Source organism: Columba livia, chromosome 19 (assembly GCF_036013475.1).
Source record: "Columba livia isolate bColLiv1 breed racing homer chromosome 19, bColLiv1.pat.W.v2, whole genome shotgun sequence".
Taxonomy (NCBI): Eukaryota; Metazoa; Chordata; class Aves; order Columbiformes; family Columbidae; genus Columba; species Columba livia.
This window is the reverse complement of record NC_088620.1, coordinates 867,501-882,879: the sequence shown is the minus strand read 5'-3', so window position 1 is coordinate 882,879 and position 15,379 is coordinate 867,501. Positions and strand designations below refer to the sequence as shown.

The window sequence follows — 15,379 nt, the reverse complement described above, 5'->3', positions numbered from 1 at the left end:
TGTTTCTCATCAGCAGGACCTCCCAAGTTAGAAGGAAGGTCCTCACACAAGCACGAACTATGTCAGGGCAAAGTATTTCCCGTTTCTTTTGCAGGACCGGCAGCTGGCCCCGGATCTGCCCCCAGCAGCCGCCGGCGCCGCGGGCAGCACCGCTCCAAACCTCAGCTGCCCCTGCCCCGGGTCCCCAGCCCCGGGTCCCCAGCCCCGCGCAGGTACCGAGTGCCGGCAACAGGGGTTTAGGCAGCAGGCACTTGAGAAAGAGAGACGACTTCTTCAGATAAATCATCAACAATTCAGTCTCCTAATGATACAGGCTTTGCAGCTGGTCTACCTGCAATGAACACTCACGATCCTTTTGATTGCATGGAATTTACTACTTTGTCTATCGGGCTTTGAAAGAAGATGTTGAGGTCTCTCGTATGTGGAATAGCCAAACACCATGAGTACACTTTTTTTTCTCTGCTAAAATTCAGTACATTTTCCCAAAATAAGTCAAAAGTGACTAGCAAGATCAGTTCTTAATACCTGTCAAAAAGGGCTCTGGATATCCAACATGAATGACTTCATGATTTTAACTCTCTGAAGCTATTATATACCTGATTTCATTTATTATTCAGAACAGATTTTTCATAGATAAGCAGCATGGCTGGAGCAAAATGAAGATTATGAGCTCATGGTTTGTGTAAACTCCAAACATCTCCCAGCAGCAGTGCAACAGTTCAACGTTCTCCCCCCCCAGTTTTCATGTCTGCAGTTTCAGACGCCCCGGGCCCGGCACGGCCGAGCGCTGCCGGCAGCGTGTCCCCAGAGCGGGCACGGCCGTGCAGAACCAGCAGCGTGTCCCCAGAGCGGGCATGGCCCAGCGCTGCCGGCAGCGTGTCCCCAGAGCGGGCATGGCCCAGCGCTGCCGGCAGCGCGTCCCCAGAGCGGGCACGGCCCAGCGCTGCCGGCAGCGCGTCCCCAGAGCGGGCACGGCCGCGCAGAACCAGCAGCGCAGAACCGGCCCCTTGGCGTCCCCTCCATGTCCCCGTGCCCGGCTGCAGGAGCGGAGCAGCGACCGGCACAGCCACGCGCTTCCCATACTCACATGCGCACGAAGAGCGACTGCTTGGCCGCCAGCCCGGGGGACGAATACTTCTCCACCAGGGCCAGGGTGCTGAAGCCAAACTTGTGGATGGGCTCGTTGGAGTCCAGGGGCGGAAAGTCCGTGTCCACCTCCCCGTCGTCCTCGGCGATGTGCAGGCAGTACGCGTTGACGTTGTCGCTGGAACACAGAACAGGTGGCTCAGAGGGAGCCAGGCGGCCGAGCCGGCTCAGCCCAGCAACGCCAGCAGCCAAGTGCTGCAGAAAACCCCTCGGCAGACACGCCTGGCACGGGGTGACACACTTAAAGGCCACTGAGAGCACGTATTAATGTATAAATGTGTCACAACAAAGGCCCAACATATCTTGCTACCACAACCACGTGGGAACAGAAGAAACCCCAAAACCTCAGCGTAAAGCCAAGAGTCCTCTCCATCATTAGCTGGACTGCAAGGAAAAGACTGATGGCGATAAAATACACCCAAGTTATGAAAGTTTCATGACTGCATAAAGCTGGAAGCAATATTGCTCCATTTAGGAAAATCTATTTCTTTGTATGACCGTTAGGTTTTAGAATTACAGACAAACAAGCAGTGCCTATTTTCTCACACAACCAGCAACTGAAAGTTCACCGACCGCAGGCTTGAAAAGCCGAGCAGGCTCCTGGGCAGGCAAACAGCCTAATAAACCACAGACAAAGTAAAACGTCTGTTCAACACAGGACCAATGACCAGCAGAAATCTGCCTTTTCTAAAAAGCTAAACAGGCAAACCACCACTAATAAAACCAGCTGAAAATTGGTATAGACTAACATGCAGGACTAAATAACACAGGAAGCGTTAAACAGATACAGCGTGAAGAAAACACGAAGGCAGAGCCCAGGCCCCTTCCTTCCCACAAACAAGAGCCCATAGGGAAATAAGTACCTGTAGAGAGCAAACAGAGCCTTAATAACATTTTCCTAATATTAAAATCTATTTCAAAGGCTAACGCGTAAGCTACTGAGTTGAGTAAGCGCTCTTGCCCCGTTCAGGCACTTGCCACGGCCACGACGGGGGGCTGCAGCGTTCACGTGGCAGTGTCTCAAACTCCATAGTTTAAATTTGGAGTTTTAATTGCATGATTGATGCTTAAATTAATTAATTGCAAAGTGTATGCTAATTGTTTAATTGGTTGCTTGATCTATATAGATCATTTTTTGAATTAAATGAGTTGATTTACAAAGTTTATTGATTGGATGTGACAATGAATTATTTCGCTGACTACCTGATTTGCAATTTTCTCAATTAATTCACAAACCTTTGGTTGCAAGTGTGCTTTACTGAGAGCGCTCAGTCTGGGTGCTCTATATGCACCTTGTCACAACTAAGACATTTATTACATAAAACAGGTAATAATGATGCATTACTATTAATGTAGGCTGTGAATTCGCTAACAAAAAGGTAACGCAGCAATGTTTGTCTCTCTGAATTTTGAAAATTCTGCAATACTATTAAAGAAAGTTCCACGAGTCTCTGGACTGTCATGAACAACTGGAACATTGCTGTAGAATTAATGTTTAACTTCTTCCAAGAGCTTAATTAACTTTTAGGGAAACGGGTGAAAAGCGGCGCTGGGGAGGGGACTGTGGTGGCCCGGGGCTCTGACACCCCGGCCGGGGCTTGCGGAAGCAGCTCAACAACAAGGCTGTGAATGACAACGGGAGATGCCTGGCAGGGTTTTGGGGTCCTTCTCCGATTTGTTCGGGTTTCTAGAACACAGAGGCCCAGCTCTGCACGCTGCCATGCGCAGCTCGGCGCCACGCACAGTCCCCGCTGCTGGACGGCCCCGGCCCCTGCAGCCGTGCCCCGCAGCCGTGCCCTCCGGCCGTGCCCCCCGGCCGTGCCCTCCGGCCGTGCCCTCCGGCTGTGCCCCGCAGCCGTGCCCCGCGGCCATGCCCTCCGGCCGTGCTCTCCGGCCGTGCCCCGCGGCGCCGCGCTCCAGCCCCTTGCTCGGGCAGAGCTCCGGCGCCGCAGCTTACAGCCCCGCATGAATACAGTGAACATTGCACTCGGTGCCGGAGGCACTCGCATCATTCTCATTAAAGCCGGAGGACTGCGTGCCCATGCAGGCAACAGAAGGCAGCCAGCAGGGTCACAAAGCAACCCCAAAAAATGCGGGTGCTGACAACAACTTATCTGCCACCCATGATACTGAAAATACACAATGGCGGCTGAAAGTGATAAATTCAAGGGGTTACAAACGTCTTCAAACATGGAGTGGGTTCCTGAACACTACACAGAAAACACAGGCCCAGGGTAAAACTGTTCAGCATCTCAAACCCACAGGGTGAGAGCCAAGTCCTGGACTTGAGGCTTCAAACTGCAACGTGCAGAGTCTTGAGAATCCGAGTTCACTATGGACAGAAAGGGAAAGCACAACTGCCGGGCTGAGCAGCGTGCCTGACTTCTAAAAGCAGTAAGCTTATATGAACTTTGCATCTCACTATTAATTTATTTCTAGAAAGGGATTTTGTTCATTTTTTGCAGGTGGAACCACGAGAGCACGTCTGCCAGGGCTTGGCGAGGGAACCGTCCAGCGGGTTACGACCAAAACTCACGTTAAGAGACCAAGAACAGGGTTGCTAAGTCTGTTCCTCAGATCAAGACACTGAATAGAGACAAACAGAATACAATTATAACAAAAAGAGGCAGCCTAACTGAATACAAAACCTTCTCCAAGCTGTCAACTAGTACTTATTCATTTCAGACTCTTACATTGCCTTTGAGGAAAAAGAATTAGGCAGTAATGTATTCTTTTCCTAAAGACAGAGGGGTTGTTTCTCTTAATTACAAAGTCTAACACCTCCTCGTTATTCTCCTGTTGTGTTCCTAGTAGGTATCTCTGTCACCCTGCACGCACTGCACCTGAGATTTGAAGCATTCTCTATATGTATTTTAGTGAAGTGTCACAATGATCTCAATTGTTTCTTTTTCTATTCTAAACTGACTAAATCAGGAACAAATAGCAAATGTAGAATGTGCGACCTACACGAGCTCTTTCCTTATTCGGAAATGATGAGAACTGATCTACAGTGAAATCAGCCCTCGCTACAGGACGGGCAGCAAGGCTACAAGAAGATGGAGACATGAGAAATAATGAAGAACTACACAAGAAAACAAACTTCTTGCAATCTGGAGGCTCTGCCCCTTTCTCTGAGCTTTGGTACCTGGCACTAGTGCTGTCTTACTTGTTAAAAAATAAGCTAATCACACACAAAGGACACATTTTTGAACTTACGATGTAACGAACAGAAATTAATAACAGCAAATGAAACAGCAAACCACTTTATATTTCTTCTCCAGTGTAAAAAAATGACAAAGCAAAGGGCAGCGTTTAACCTCTGAGACATCTCTGTGTCTGCAGAGAACGGCTCCGAAATGCCTGCGGAGACCCTGCAAGAGCAAACCCTGCAGTTCTGCACCAAAAGAGCAGCGCCGCCAAAAATGATGGGACTTCACACCAAAAATGTCACCAAGACGGCTAAAGAGAGAAGACTTGGATTGTTTTTACACAGAGCGGTTTCAAATTATGATTCATTTACAGATCCATGGTTTCATGTGCTTTTCGTTATACAGTACCTGCTACTTTAATTGAAGGAGAAATGGATATGGACGCACATGTACTGCTCTAAAGGAAACACCGATAAACGTGCAGGTTGTCTGTCTATAAAAACACTGACATGGAAACCCATTTCATGGCACAAAAAGGCTGCAGAGAAAACGAGAGCTGAGGATGTAGAAAGGAAAGGGCATTACTTCAGCTTGGGCTCCCGGCCCTCGCTCGTGTACTGCCAGCAGATGAGCCCGATCAAGTCGTGCACCTTGGCGTTGGCGATCGTCACCACCGTCATGGGCTGCAGCTTGTCCTGGCTCGCGTGCAGGGGGAGGTAGACATCGATTTTTTTGGTTGCCGTTGTACCAACGTGACCCTGTAGAGAAAACACGTTTCATTAGAATGTATAAGAGAAGTACGACAGAGCTAATACAGAATCCAGTGCGGACGGAACCCTTTTCAGTAGAAAGATTAAATACACCGCTACAACTTAAAACTGGAAGAAGCTTGAATGTTTGAATTCCAATTCTTTGGCTGCTGTTGAATGTGCCTGTAAAAACAATATATGAAACGTTTGGCAATGATTTCACAGGTTTCCATCAAAAGTCTGAACTTCACTGCAAGATCACATGTTCTTGCAGGATTGAAAAAGAAGTATCAAAAAGGTGGGATGGGGGAAATAGGGAACGGCCAAGTGTGCCTGAGAAGAGACGGCGAGCGCACCGCAGGCGGCACCGCGCTGGTAAACCCGTCCGCTCTGCACAGACCCCACCGCACAGCCCGCGCCCCTCCTCAGCAGCACCCGACCTACCTATATATCCCATCTATCTCTGCACGTATATGTGCCCGGAGAGAAGAAAGTATTACTTGAGTTAATCACTCAGAATTCTAAGTAACAGAATAAAAGGATTCAATACCATAAATCTGTGATGAGAGCGTAAAACAGGGAGTTAAATGCCATGTGCTAATTTCAACATATTGTTAAAAACCATTTGATCCTTCAGTGTGATTATGAATTAGAGAAATAATAGGAATTGAAAGATGAAAGTTATTCATACTAGCATAGCTGAAAGTATTCTTAAAATCCATCCAAATATAATGAATTTGCTTTTTAAGCAAGCACGTTCATGGTGCAGCCACCTCCCCTTCCCATGTTTTTAAGGCGAGAGGGAACCAGGGGTTTTAAAAGGAAATGTTATATTTGTGACGGACCTCGGGACGTTCCATCACCTGGTCTGGATAAGGCGATCGAGCCTTCAGATGCTCCCGCAGGATCCACCCGCAGCACGACCCCCCTCCCAGAGGAACCGCCCCCCAGCGACCGCGGCTGACGGGTCCGGACCAGGGAACCGGGTGGCCCGGTGCGGATCCCGTGTCCCGGCGCAGGAACCGCGGGCACCGCTCGTGCTGCCGACACCGCGTCAGCCCACACCTGCCGCTCCAACCCCATCTGCACCTCAACGGGACCAGCAGTTATCACGGAAACTGATGTGCCTCCTCGGCAGGCTAAGTTGGTCACGTATTTAAATCCAAGGACGGCAGCATCATAAGTGATGCTTCGTCTTGCTAATAGAAAACCCAAAGAAAATGGACCAGCAGATGCCAAGGTAACTCGAAGCCAAGGTTACAAAGGTTACAAAGGTTACAACCGACACACGCAGCAGCAAAACAGGGAAGGACACACGTGCCAAGAACTGTAACCAGTCACCAAAAGGACCAGATTATCCCATTAGCCGCTACTACAAGTACTGACCAGTAAGCTCATAACCAACAAACACGTATTGACACACTGAAGGCCTCCTCGGGACCGATCTCACAACCGCCACAAACAGGAGGGAAATGTCACCTTTCCCAGGGCTCGCCCGTGCTCCTCGCCCCACGCTGGGCTGGAGCTTTGCGTCTGCTGTTCTCAAAATCAACTCCTCTTTGCTCTTCGCCACCTCTACCCCCGCACCTCGTACCTCCTCCGCCCGTTTCAACCACCTCCCTCGTCCTCGCCCAGGGGCTGTGGGCCGAACAAAAGGCCTCTAAGGTCACGCTTGTGGGTTTTCCACGGCGCTCAGGGAACCGATCAGAACCAGCTCACGCACACCATGGAACCGCAACCGCCCTTCTCTGCCAACCAAAAACCGTATTCCAGCTGTAACCGCCGAGCAGAGCCAGGAGATAAAGCACGGTTACCTGTATTCAAAAAGGCAGCAGCAAACTTTATTAATAGATCCTGTATAAAATTCAATGGAAAATCTATTCAGGGCCAGGGGCCTTACCATTTGGAGTTTCCTTAATAGCCTCCAATAAATCTGGGAAGCATAAAGGGGCTGTTAAATTAACATTTTCCTGATCTGTCACCTGTGGCATAGTTAATTTGTCAAAAAATTCTTTTAGCTTGTCACTGGACACTGTATATTCTGATAAATGAAGTCTGGAATAAAATTGACAAAATATCTCGTTAATTTTCTAGGAAATCACAAATCTGATTCCATTAAGCTTTTATTGTTAGAAATGTTATATTCCACCAGTCCTTTAAAGAAGCGAGGAGTAACTGGACATACAGAAAACATACGATAAATCATAGAGAATTTTCTTACTATTTTAATTAATGGATTCTTTTAAGGCTACCTAGTGCTGTCCCGCAGTCTGAGCTCGCCCATCACACGCCCGGGCGCGCGTCCATCCCACCGGCCCCGGGCGCGTGTCCACCCCACCGGCCCCGGGCGTGTGTCCCTCCCACCGGCCCCGGGCGCGTGTCCCTCCCACCGGCCCCGGGCGCGTGTCCCTCCCACCGGCCCCGGGCGCGTGTCCATCCCACCGGCCCCGGGCGCGTGTCCAGCCCACTGGCCCCGGGCGCGTGTCCGCCCCACCGTGCCCAGCGCCGCTGCGAACGTTCACGCACCGCCGGAAACATCACCTACGAGAACCCATTCGTCTTCAACAAGAATTCACTGCATCTTCCTGTATAATAGAGTTCTGTGACTAAATGTTATATCACTTTAAGATTAGATGTTCTAGTGATATAATGCAAAGATTTTACTGAATCATTATTTAGTGGGAGTCATAAAAACCTCTTAATCTTTCATGCACATCCAGCTTATCCAAAGTTAGCATTTAATTAGATGGCCTTGGCACGAATGAGCTTACTACTTTATTTGCTCAATCAGTATATGTCTCTTCGGTAATTATAATTAATTCAAGTCATTGACTCACCTCCCAGCAAACAATGCTAAACGCTACACAAAACGGGAAGAAACGCTTGTCCTTCTCCAAATGTTAAATTTCTCCTCACTTTTAAACTCAGTGAAATGCTTTTGGTTTAGGTGACAGGGAACTTAATGGGCTACGTGATCCAGCAGTCACCTCCTCAACATAACTCACTGACATATGCATATAAACAACATATAGAAAATATATGAAGGGGAAAAAATTGAACTATATTAACTCAGCATTTACAACGCAAACCAAAGTTCTAACAGATTAGAGCACAGATGTTTATGGCAATACAAAGGACTATATTGTTCTAAGACGACCATTGAAAAGCATCATTTTCTAAGCTCTTGACTTTAAAAAAAAAAAAATTAGTGCAATTATTTCTTCATCCAAAATAATTGAGAACGAAACAGTCACGTTCACTCGCAAGCAGAACGGCTCTTGAGGGGCTGAGCAGAAAAAGCAGGGCTATCAAATTAAACCCTCTGCATTTTTTAGTCTAAATCATCAAATACCTTAAAATCTTTCAGTAAGCGCGTGGCAGAAACCCTCATGGGGCAGCGCACCATAACCACACACCGGCACACGGCCCGGGGCGGACACACGGCCCCGGGGGACGGACACACGGCCCCGGGGGACGGACACGTTCATCAGGCTCACACCCCTGGCCCCACCACCGGCAGTGACACATGCAGCTGCAACCAGTAGATTTTGGCGGGGTGAGCAGAACAGCATCTCACACAGTATGGTGGTTAAATAGCGATAAATAGTGCGCTCATTTTCTGTGCATGGCACTAGAGCAGACCTGGGGAAACGCCCATTCAGTCGCACGTAACACCAACTCTCACAGATATCAGTATGATGTGCGATATCAATGTGATATCAATACTCAGAGCCATCCTGCATCTTAGTGCCAACATGAAAAGGCGGCTCTGCCCCTGCGTCCTCCAACGCGCCGCACCCTGCTGTGGTGAAACCAGACCGCTGTCACCCAGCAGGTGGCTAACCTGGCTGGGTTTCACTACTGCAGCCCTACGAGTGCTGCGTTACTCCCAAGTCCTCCGTGGATGCGCTGGCGGGGTCGCAGGGACAGGACCCGCGCGGCGCAGGTTCCAGGTGGCGTTGGCGCCCCGGCCAGTCACCGGTGTCAGCGCCGCCTCCGCGCTCCTGCCCGAGGGGCCATTCTCCTCTGTACCGTCCTAGAGTGTGATGTGCTGCAGAGTTAGCACATCACAGGGCAAAATTCCATTAACGTTGCTAAATACTTAATTTATCTTATTCACACTGTCACTATTCATAAAAATTTAACTCAGTAATTTCCTGTTACACAAAGCATAGCAAAGTATGAATATTTAACTACAAGGTAAAAACCACACTATTATTTTTTATTCTAAATTGTTGACTTCACTTCGCATGTCTGCTTTGTACAGCACCACCCTATTTTTCAATTAAAGGTCCAGATGTTTCAAAGGCTCCAGTCGGCAGCAGCAGTTATGAGCAATGCGTTATCTGCATCGCAATGATCGCTACAACATCAGCTCCAGGCTGCATTAACATACTCATGTTTTATTCCAGCCCCCTCCTAATGTACCAGTTAATTATACAACACACAGCTGAGAAGCACAAGCTCCGGCGCTGGACGGGCTCCTGGCCCCCGGCACCGCGTGGCTGACACACACCTCCAGTGCCCTTAAACACAGAACCGCAGCCACACGCACCCCCGCTGCCCTTAAACACAGAACCGCAGCCACACGCACCTCCACTGCCCTTAAACACAGAACCGCAGCCACACGCACCCCCGCTGCCCTTAAACACAGAACCGCAGCCACACGCACCCCCGGTGCCCTTAAACACAGAACCGCAGCCACACGCACCTCCGGTGCCCTCGGACAAACCACAGCCACGGGCCCCAACCACCGCCTGCTCCTTCCCGGCGTCCACCCCCACAACTAACAAAACTATCCAAGTCCTGAGCAAAGAATGAGACACATAATTCTTGTTCACGTATTAACACATTCATTCATACAACTCCTCTTCAATGAAAACATGTTTTACTTAAAGCGGTATGAATATGATTTCCTGTCAGTACTTTTTTCTGACAAATCTTACTCGGAAGGGAGGGAGGAGCCCCGAGCCCGTGCCCTTGGCAGCCCAGGCCTGGCTTAGATCGGTGCAGGTGTCGGGTTTAGGACAAAGGGCCCCAGACCATCTCTAATCCCCCGGCCCCACACACATTTCCCAGGTCAGCAGCTCAGCCCCTGCGGGACTGGGAGGGATGTTCTGGCACTGCCCAGAAAACCAGGCACCGAGCTCGCTGCCATGGGAAACCAGGCACCGAGCTCACCAGAGAACCAGGCACCGAGCTCACCGGAGAACCAGGCACCGAGCTCACCGGAGAACCAGGCACCGAGCTCACCGGAGAACCAGGCACCGAGCTCACCGGAGAACCAGGCACCGAGCTCACCGGAGAACCAGGCACCGAGCTCACCGGAGAACCAGGCACCGAGCTCACCGGAGAACCAGGCACCGAGCTCACCAGAGAACCAGGCACCGAGCTCACCGGAGAACCAGGCACCGAGCTCACCGGAGAACCAGGCACCGAGCTCACCAGAGAACCAGGCACCGAGCTCACCGGAGAACCAGGCACCGAGCTCACCGGAGAACCAGGCACCGAGCTCACCGGAGAACCAGGCACCGAGCTCACCGGAGAACCAGGCACCGAGCTCACCAGAGAACCAGGCACCGAGCTCACCAGAGAACCAGGCACCGAGCTCACCAGAGAACCAGGCACCGAGCTCACCAGAGAACCAGGCACCGAGCTCACCGGAGAACCAGGCACCGAGCTCACCGGAGAACCAGGCACCGAGCTCACCAGAGAACCAGGCACCGAGCTCACCAGAGAACCAGGCACCGAGCTCACCAGAGAACCAGGCACCGAGCTCACCAGAGAACCAGGCACCGAGCTCACCGGAGAACCAGGCACCGAGCTCACCGGAGAACCAGGCACCGAGCTCACCGGAGAACCAGGCACCGAGCTCACCGGAGAACCAGGCACCGAGCTCACCGGAGAACCAGGCACCGAGCTCACCGCCATGGGAAACCAGAGCCGGTCACCTCTGCTACTGCTGCTGGAGGATGAAAACACACATCCAGATTTATCAAATACACTTGCTATAGCTGCAACAGAAAGGCATTCATTACACAAAACCACCCTTAGTTTCCACAGAGTGAAGGGAAGGAACGGCCTACTTTAGAAGAATTATTTATATTTTACTTAGTAATAACCACCACAATTTAATACTGAAGAATAAAGTTATTCTTTGTAATAACAAAATGCAACAAAACTTATAATTAAACCTACGCCGTAAACATTACTTGCAGGTTAAGAAATATGCCACGACATATTTTAATGAACAGATGCTATACAAGAGATAAATGTTTTCAGAAATATTCAGTCCTTCGACAGATCAGGCTCTAATCCCACGCTTGTGCTGCACAACGCAGACAGCTCGAGTTCCTCGAGGACATCAGCCAACCTTAGGTGGAACATTTTTAATACATCACCGTGTCACTTTTTAATGTGCCACAATCTATTAACCACATGGCAAACTAACAGGGATTTTTAAAATATGGGTTTTATAGCTTTGTGCTGGTGATTAATTAAATAAATAGCCAGCGTTTCACAAATCATCCCTCTAATTAGTCTAACCCAGACACTTTGCATTCACTGGCATCGTTACCATCTGAAGCTCACGGAAGGGCAGTGGCGGGACGAGGCGGTGGCTACGCCTGCCGAGCACACCGGCATCGGCACCGCACCCCGGCACCGCAACCCTGGCACCACAGACCGGCTGGCACTGCAGCCTGGCACCGCACGCCGGCACCGCACGCCGGCACCGCAGCCCCGGGCAGAGGCCCCGGCCGCGCAGGTGCTGCCGTCAGCTGGAATGCGACTCCAGCTGCTTGGGAAAGATGTTCTGTGTAATTATTCTCCCTCATGCAGAAGGAAACGAGCGCGGTAACAAAGAAAACAGAACTGTACCTGGAATTCGACCTGAAGTAGCAAAGTTGTCCCTTGCAGAAAATGGACAAACAATAAAGGCAGAGGCTAGAAAAAAATTTATGAGCTAAATGATACGTTTTCTGTCAAAACATTTCAAAGTCGAAGCTACAACTAATTCCATGCAGTCCATTCAAAGAAGCCACGCAAGTCTTATCATTAAAATGACTCAATTATTCTTGAAAAGAAAGAGAAAATCATCTGTAAAACCTGCCTGAAATCCCATCATTTTAACTGTGCCCATGCAGATAGATCATCTCCCCCAGCGCTCAAATTAAACTCTTAATAGTTCATATGTTCAAGTTTTACTACGGGATTTTCTCCAGATTGTTATTAACTGGATTTTCCTACCCGGGAAGGTTTTTATATGGAAATATGTTCTGCAGTGTTTGGTGACACTATCGCAACAGCTTTTCCCCCTCTCAGTTTCAGATCCACCCCAGACAGCGGCTGCTGCAGCAGCCGGGCTGCTGGCCCAGGGCTTTCACCAGCCCACGGTGCCTCAGCATCGGCCCCTGCACCGTCCCGCGGGCCACAGGCTGCGCGTCCCCGGGACGAGATCCGCACTGCCGGGAGCGCACACCGCAGCGCACACCGAGCTCACACAGCGCACGCACGGCTCATGGAGCTCACACAGCGGCGCACGCATGGTGCACGCGGCTCATGGAGCTCGCACGGCGCACACGGCTCATGGAGCTCACACGGCACACACGGCTCATGGAGCTCGCACGGCACACACGGCTCATGGAGCTCACACGGCGGCGCACGCATGGTGCACGCGGCTCATGGAGCTCGCACGGCGCACACGGCTCATGGAGCTCACACGGCGGCGCACGCATGGTGCACGCAGCTCATGGAGCTCGCATGGCGCACACGGCTCATGGAGCTCACACGGCGGCGCACGCATGGTGCACGCAGCTCATGGAGCTCGCACGGCGCACACGGCTCATGGAGCTCGCACGGCACACACGGCTCATGGAGCTCACACGGCGGCGCACGCATGGTGCACGCAGCTCATGGAGCTCGCACGGCGCACACGGCTCATGGAGCTCACACGGCGCACACGGCTCATGGAGCTCGCACGGCGGCGCATGCATGGTGCACGCAGCTCATGGAGCTCGCACGGCACACACGGCTCATGGAGCTCGCACGGCGGCGCATGCATGGTGCACGCAGCTCATGGAGCTCGCACGGCGCACACGGCTCATGGAGCTCACACGGCGGCGCACGCATGGTGCACGCAGCTCATGGAGCTCGCACGGCGCACACGGCTCATGGAGCTCGCACGGCGGCGCACGCATGGTGCACGCAGCTCATGGAGCTCGCACGGCGCACATGGCTCATGGAGCTCACACGGCGGCGCACGCATGGTGCACGCAGCTCATGGAGCTCGCATGGCGCACACGGCTCATGGAGCTCGCACGGCACACACGGCTCATGGGAGCTCGCACGGCACACACGGCTCATGGAGCTCGCACGGCACACACGGCTCATGGAGCTCGCACGGCACACACGGCTCATGGAGCTCGCACGGCGCACACGGCTCATGGAGCTCGCACGGCGCACACGGCTCATGGAGCTCGCACGGCGCACACGGCTCATGGAGCTCGCACGGCACACACGGCTCACGGAACTCACGCGGCACGCACACAGCGCACGCGGCTCATGGAGCTCACACGGCGCACACACGGCTCACGGAACTCACACAGCACACGCGGCGCACACCCGCTGCCCGGGACGAAACACGTGGCGGGGGAAAACTTGGTTATATTAAATGAACGTGCCTCACTGGCAACTAACCAAACTAAATTGAAACAACTGCACTCCCAGCAATGTGGTCAAAGTTTCTGTAGTTCAAAAACTGATGAACAAAAGAATAAATGCCCGTGTCCTCTGTTAAATCAAACTATTTGCTCTCCAAAAGATCAGAATCCAGTTCCTAGAAGAACCTGAACCGCTCCTCAGTGAGAGATGTCTCAGCGCCTCCGCCCTGCAGAATGCTACAGGAACAAACGAGATCATTGTATCGCCTTTATGAATTCTGAGTGGGGAATATTTAATAACATCTTAAATAAATACACAAAAAAGTAAGAAAATCTAAATTGACAACGGAAACAAGAATAAAACAATTACATTCACATGTAATGTTTAACTACAGAACCAGAATTCTTTGATTATCGGTATTTTGGTGCTTGAACAGACCTAGAGAAGAGTCTCCACCCTGTAATTAGTGGCAATGCTTTACAGTTATTTCCCAAGCGCAGGTGACAGCGAAGCTCGGTCTGAAAGACTGAACAACTCCAAAAGCACTTCTCGCCCTCAGAATGTGTCTCCCAATAATCACGTTGACTACATACACCCAACCCTGCAAACAGCAGACGTTACAAACATTTGCTAATGAAACAGATCCCTATTTCTTGGCTTTTAAGAACCTTAACTTGTGAACATGTTTTTCATTTGTTTGATCTGTAATTAAGGGAAAGATGACATTAGTAAATTGCTAAAAATCAATTAGACAGAATAAAATGAGCTATGATTCAGCCGAAAGATTAACAAGCACATTATAAAAACTATTTTAAAGTTCTGATCTGACTTCAAGAGATTTTAAGTGCGGTTTATTTCAATGAACCCGGCCAGGAACCCCTGTAAGATCACCCGGCAGCATCTCCAGTGGGTACCGGCACCCGCTCGTCCACGTGCTGTCACAACCCGGGAGCGCCTCCGGGTCCCCCCCCGTTCCCCGTCACAGCGCGGGAAGAGCCAAGCGAATCACGGCAAACCGGTTCAACTACAGCCGCGCTTCACCTGCGCTGTACGGCGCGCAAACACGGCCAACTTTTCTAATTCCATACTCTAATACTCCCAAGTAAATAAGAGAGTGGAAAAAAAAGTAAAGTTTTCCTACAAATAGGAACTGTCACTTAGTGGGATGTGATCTTTTCAGCTCATGCATCCTAAATGCACGCAGAGATATTATATGCACTTTCTATTTAGCAATTTAATTATATCTTTGCAGTCAGAGAGTGGCACTGGTTTGCAGTAATAATCAGGTGAAAGCATTCTCACATTAATATGCTGGAATTCGATGTGTTAATTTGATGCAACTTTGCGTTGACAATATGTGATTAATTTGTTCCCGGCCAGCTCTGCTCCGGGCTCTGACAGCTTCAAATGCCGGGTTTCTCTCGCGTATCGCTGCTCGACACGCCCCAGCCCACCGCTTCGCTGGGACCACTCTTAATTTGTAATGAACTGGCTTTTCAGGGGGCTCCTTCATTTTTAATTCTGTCAGTGTCACCTCCTTGAGGAAAATTATAAGTTTCCTTAGGTGTGATTACTGCCAAGTGCTGCTGATAAGAGGTTTGAGAAAACAGGGGTTTATAAAGAAGTCAGTATTTAATCTGCTGAAACACATTTATTGCCTCGAGACAGATAAAT

At 50.5% G+C, this 15,379-nt stretch overlaps 1 protein-coding gene across 8 annotated transcripts in view; it reads right to left on the bottom strand.

Annotated features, from left to right (window-relative positions):
• MAPKAP1 (MAPK associated protein 1) overlaps positions 1-15,379 on the bottom strand; it is a 79,985-nt gene that overhangs the window by 43,681 nt on the left and 20,925 nt on the right. For all 8 annotated transcript variants that reach the window (XM_065035346.1, XM_065035350.1, XM_065035351.1 and 5 more), the window contains 2 exons: positions 4,881-5,053; positions 1,088-1,264 (listed from right to left, as the gene is read on the bottom strand). In XM_065035346.1, coding sequence (XP_064891418.1) covers positions 1,088-1,264; positions 4,881-5,053 — 350 coding nt within the window. The remainder of the gene's footprint in view (positions 1-1,087; positions 1,265-4,880; positions 5,054-15,379) is intronic.